Below are 6,000 nucleotides of genomic sequence, written 5' to 3'. Positions count from 1 at the left end.
GGTGGGATTTGAACACCAGGACTCCAGTGCTGCAAGGCTGCAGTGCTAACCACTGAGCCACCGTGTGGCCCCCTAAGAAAGGCTATTCTTCTCCTACCTTTAGATGTCTTCTCCGCACCACCGTTTGGTATATAATCCGGTTTTCGTTGGTATACAAATGAGTTCTCTCACAGCACTGGGGATGTCCCCAATGCTACGAGAGAACTCTCCAGCGCCGCCTCCATCTTCAGAAACGCGTCTTTTTCGTGTCTTCTTCCGGCTGAGGGTTCAAACTTCTGGGCCTCGGGCCTAGGGCAAAGCCGATTGTGCATGCCTGCCAGCCACAAGAAAATGGCTGCTTACACATTGTATGCGGCCATTGCCTTGTGGCCGGCAGGCATGCGCAGTCGGCTGCCCAAGGCCAAGAAGTTTGAAGTCACTGCCGGAAGAAGACACAAAGAAGACTCGTTCCTGAAGAAGATGGAGGTGGTGCTGGAGAGTTCTCTCGTAGCATTGGGGAAGCCCCCAGTGCTGTTTAAGCACTGGGGTCCACCCCTAGTGCTGTGAGAAAACTCATTTGCATACCGACGAAAACCGGATTATATACCAAGCAGCGGCGCGGAGAAGACATATAAAGGTAAGAGACGAATAGCCTTTCTTAAGGCTATTGCGATGTGTTAGGCAGGAAAAAAAAAAGAGTTTTAATGATTGGATCCCTTTAACTATTGCATTGTACTTTAGTGTCTATACCACCTCTGGCACAGGAAAGCGGGAGACCAGTGGGGATCAAGTAATGTTAGAAGGTTAAGTGAGTGGAACTTTGTTATTTTCAAACATTCTGAAGTCCAGAGTAATTAAGTAATGTTTCCCAGCTCGAGAAACACCGTATCAGTGCCAAAGATTTGGGGAATCTTTAAGTCAAATCATGACCTTGTGTTAAATGGTTGGATTTTGACTTAAAACATATTTCAAGTACAAATGAATAGTACATGTGAATATGAGAAACTTTGTAATATATCTAATCAAAGAAATAAGTTTCCTTCTCTACTTTTTTAAGCTGAGTAACTTTCTACATACAAGTCTATGAAGAAGGTAGGGGAGAAGATAAGGCTGCTGGAAAGACTCAAATAATTGCTGCTGCCACACTCTGTTGCTCTGAGTGAGAGTTTTTTTTTTTTTTATTCTGCTATGTCTTCTAGATAAGACTTTATAAGTCAACAGGATGAGACAAAAATCAATTCACCAATGGACGGCAGCCACATCCTTTCTCTTCCCTCCTCTGTAGAGTTCTTTTTGTGAGGTTTGATACAGAAGCAATTTCAATGTAAGCAGTCTGATTGGAAATAAGAGCAATCAATAAGATATGTTACAAAATTTCTTAAAGAGGACCTTTCATGTCCTCGGGCACATACAGTTTTATATACCGCTAGATAGCCGACTGTGCGCTGAATTCAGCGCATGGTTGACTTTCCCGTTATGTGCCCTGGGCAAGAGATATCGTTGCCATTACCGATATTTCTTCACTGTCAGAAGGGCTTACCTGACAGTCTGTAGCTCTGTACTGTCAGAGGGGGCTTTCCTTAATACCCAGCCATGACGCTAAGCAGTTCGGAACGTCTCCCAGTTCTAGTCGATGAACGAGTACAGTCGTGGGGGGGGGGCATTCCTCACAGCTCAGCATTATGGCTGGGTGTTAAGGAAAGCCCCCTCTGACAGTACAGAGCTATGAACAATACTGTCAGGAGGGGCGCTGCTCACAGCCCAGCTAGACTGGCACCGATATCTCTTGCCCAGGACACATAAGGGGAAAGCTGATTTTCACTGAATTCAGTGCTCAGGCGGCTTTCTAGCAGTATATAAAACTGCATGTGCCCGAGGACATGAAAGGTCCTCTACAAATTTCTACGCATTCATAGATGATTACAACTGGAGTTACCCTTTAAAAAGTAGCTATGTATAGGAGGCCTTAGAAAGACTATTTTATTCCTTGTGAAGGAGAGTTATGTATTCAAGGAAATATGAAATGATTTTAACTCTTTATAACAAAGCTTACTTACTTTAATTATATAATTCTTCTAATTTCACTTTAGGTCAAAAAGAATTTTTCAAACATTTATCTTAAAGAACTGCAGAGGACAAAATGGATATAAAAGATCGAAGACATAGATCTTTGACTAGAGGTCGCTGTGGAAAAGAATGTCGATACACCAGCTCATCATTGGATAGTGAGAACTGCAGAGTGCCTACTCAGAAGTCGTACAGCTCCAGCGAAACATTAAAGGCTTATGATCATGAAAACAGAATGCATTATGGGAACCGCGTTTCTGACCTAGTTCACAGAGAGTCAGATGAGTTTCCAAGGCAAGGTATGTCTGTCTTACTGTAAAGGTTCCTGACCTTTCTGTCAGCTTATTACAGCTTTCTTAAATGGATGTAACAAATTGTGATCGCAACTCGTTACTGTTACATTCTATTTGCACCCACCTTGCAGACTACACTGCTCCGGGGATACACTGCTTAAAAATGTTACATTTGGCTACTCTACAAGTGTATTCTCGGATACAGTTTTACAAATCAGAAACGTATTTCTAAAGACGCAGCAAATCTCGTGGAGATGACACTTCAGAACTCTGGATTTAAGCTTCAGAAAAGAATTCCTTGCCCGCTTGAAAACAAGGAGCATATTTTATGAAGCAAGCAATGGTTACAGATTGGAGAAGGCGTCAATGTTATTTAATTAAATTGTATGTTTGATTAGAGAGTAGTGGTCTGGTGGAAATCTCACTTATAATGTTGTAGATGCGTAGCCGATAATTACAACATTCTTCTAATAGATTATTATTAGAAAGAGAAAGTGATACACACAGAGAAATATGGGACGAAGGCTTATCGTAACCGGCTGAGAAGAGTAGACCAGTGGTAAAGCTGTGCCATACGCTTAATAGGCATACGGATAATATTAGAGAAAGAATTTACAGGCAGGATACGAAGCATGAACATTGTATGCAATGGAAAACTACTGTATAGAATTGTGTGTGTTGCCAATAATGGTAAAGTATATTTCTAGAATTAGAACCAGCCACAGAGGCGTGATGGAAATAATAACCAGCTCTCCTTTTATAAAGGCTTACAAAGTTAAAGGGATTATCCTACAAAGTGAAAAAGAGAGACCCTTCCTCCCACTGCAAATTCAGGGTGACCACAGCTAATCTAAATGTGAGAGTGATTCCCTTGGACAGCATTCCCATTCACTTAAATGGGAGTACTAGAGATAATCAAGTGCTGTCATTTGGCTATCTCTGACGCTCCCAGTGAAATAAATGGGAGTATGGTCCACTATCAACCATATCCAGTAGGAGAAAGAGCCTACCATTCTTACTTTGTGGGATAACCCCTTTAAATAGGATCTTTCATGTCCTCTGCACTGTGACATATTATACAGTATAGTATAATATAATATAGTATAGTATAGTATGCTGAATTTAGTGCACTGTCAGTTATGTGGTTATGTTCCCTGGAGCCAGAGATAACATTGGTGTTAATTTCATCATCATGGCACTATCAGGGTATGCTCACATGGAGTTTTTTGCACGTGGATTTTGACGCGGAATCCGCCTGCAAAAAAGACTTCCATTCACTTCAATGGGAGCCACTTTTTTTTTCACGCTAGCGATTCTTTTCAGCTAGCAGGAAAATAAGCAGTATGCTCTATCTTTCCGTGGATTCCGCAGCACAAGACTCTCTCCTGATTTGGCCCATTCATTCAGGCCTAATCAGGAGTGGGATGCTGCATCGGCATCCTGGCACAGCTAGCTGCGCGGAGAATTCACACGGCGGAAAAGGTTTCCACCATATGAACGGGCCCTCAGAGGGGCCAGCCTCAAAGCTCAGTGTCATCACCGGGTGGGGAGCAATTACCCTTTACAGTACAAGTCTATAGAAGTGTACCATCAGGGGGAAAGGTCAGGGGTGGGGTGGGGGTGTTCTTCACCACCCAACGATGATGCTAAGCTGTTTTGTCAGCTCCTCTGACAGGGCAGTGTTATCGTTACCCACAACTAATAGCATTGATAGCTCTAATACCCACAAAACTAACAATGTGCTAAATTCAGCAGACTGTCAGATTTGCAACAGTATATAATATGTCACATCATAGAGAATATGAAAGGTTCTCTATAAGTTCATATATTTCAGTGTTGTCATGTCTTGGCAGTTAGATATAGTATAAATTTAACATTTACAGGATCAGGATTTTACAAACCTTTATTAAACAATGTGGCGCTGGAATTTTCTTTATGCTGCAGCGAGTCTGATTTCTTACAGTACTTTTATATTTCAATTCCCAATATAATAAATAGTCAGAAAAAAGAATATTATTTAACAATATTTTTTTATGCTAAAAGTGATGCTGATCTAATAATAACCTATATTAAAAATAATTGTTAAATCATGTTCCTTTCAGACTGGTCACTAAGGCTAGATACACATCTGCAATGGGAGTCTTTGTAGGATATTCCATCTAAAATCGGTGGCGAGAAGATCCTTAATAGCCTTTGGGGTCCACAGGCGTTGGTGGAGAACTTAACTACTTAAAGAGGATCTTTCATGGATTTGGGCATATACGGTGTTATATACCGCTGGAAAGCCGACAGTGCGCTGAATTCAGTGCTCTGTCAGCTTTCCCGATCTGTGCCCTGGGTGAAGAGCTATCGGTACCGTTACCATAGCTCTTCATCGTCAGTAGGGTGTCTCTGCCAGGAACGTCCTTGCAAAACAAGGACTCTAACCCAGTCTTTGGTGTTGACTTTAAGAGCAACCTCTTGTATAGTCAAGGTGAATTCATGAAATGATTGAGTGGTGGTAGTGCAGGATGTCAAAACCTATCCTACCCTAAAGACAGACCACCATTGAGAAAGTTCCAGAAAACAGAGCACTTTCATAAACAGGAGCCAACAGATCTTGCTGATCCAATGCTGTTGAGCTACTTAAATATGAAATGCACCAAAAAGTCTCAAACCTGTATTTGTTATGTTCTTATTTTGCCAGGGATTTTGATCTTTATGTGTTTTTTTTTTTAAACTCCTTTCATATGTATTGCTCTGTACTTTGGGATCAGAAGCTAATCTGTAGTTAATACATGGCATAAAACCAGTCATAACTCTGAATACTGACAGTGAAGCTATCTAATATAGATTTTGTATTTTGATTGTTGTACTAGATCATTTGCTGTGTGTACATGAATACCCAAGTTTTGCTAAGTCTGTGAATCAATGTGGGCATATATGTTGTATACGGTACAATGTCACACTATAGCTATGCAATTAATATTTCACATTGCTGGTGATGACAAAAGACAGATCAATTCCTATTCCTTGACCACTATACAGTCCTATGAAACAGTTTGGGCACCCCTATTAATCTTAATCAATTTTAGTTCTAAATATTTTGGTGTTTGCAACAGCCATTTCAGTTAGATTTTTTTTTTCTATCATGGCGCCGCCTTGAGTGGCTGCCTCGATACAGAGCTCCAAGCTGGGAGCAACCTTTATCTTCCTTTTTCACTCTTTTTGTCTGTATCGTCAAGAATCCTCTAACCAAGCAAACTAACACTATGAATTAGCAACTATAAATCAAATGGAAGACCCTGTGGAGTATATTTTTCCTTTTGTTTCTATTGTTAAGCATGGACAAGACTCAAGACCTGAATCAGCTGGAGTTTTCCTGTTTGCACATGTGCCTGTTACCATCCCCCCAGGAGCTAAGGACAGCATGGTCACCATGAGGTATGGAGGAGAAACCTGCATGGATGTGTGGACTTCGTCTTTCAAGAAGATGATTTCTGGAGTCTATTGCTGATGTGTGAAGAAGCCTACAGCTGACTGGTATTTCTTTCTATTACTGTGGACACGTGGGACTCTGTTACAGCCTGGGAACCTACCATCACCCACCTACCCCATGAGTTTATGGAAGCTTGGCAAGAGAGCAGCACCCTGTCTACCGGGATGGCTTCAGACGTCTTTG

At 41.5% G+C, this 6,000-nt stretch overlaps 1 protein-coding gene across 6 annotated transcripts in view; it reads left to right on the top strand.

Moving 5' to 3' along the window:
• The first annotated feature begins 2,087 nt into the window (after positions 1 to 2,087).
• TENM2 (teneurin transmembrane protein 2) overlaps positions 2,088 to 6,000 on the top strand; it is a 1,311,127-nt gene continuing 1,307,214 nt past the window's right edge. For all 6 annotated transcript variants that reach the window (XM_075274735.1, XM_075274734.1, XM_075274733.1 and 3 more), the window contains exon 1: positions 2,088 to 2,345. In XM_075274735.1, coding sequence (XP_075130836.1) covers positions 2,120 to 2,345 — 226 coding nt within the window. In that variant the 5' untranslated portion in view covers positions 2,088 to 2,119. The remainder of the gene's footprint in view (positions 2,346 to 6,000) is intronic.

Source organism: Leptodactylus fuscus, chromosome 5, assembly GCF_031893055.1.
Source record: "Leptodactylus fuscus isolate aLepFus1 chromosome 5, aLepFus1.hap2, whole genome shotgun sequence".
Classification (NCBI taxonomy): domain Eukaryota; kingdom Metazoa; phylum Chordata; class Amphibia; order Anura; family Leptodactylidae; genus Leptodactylus; species Leptodactylus fuscus.
The sequence above is the reverse complement of the archived record's forward strand: the minus strand, read 5'-3'. Positions and strand labels throughout refer to the sequence as shown.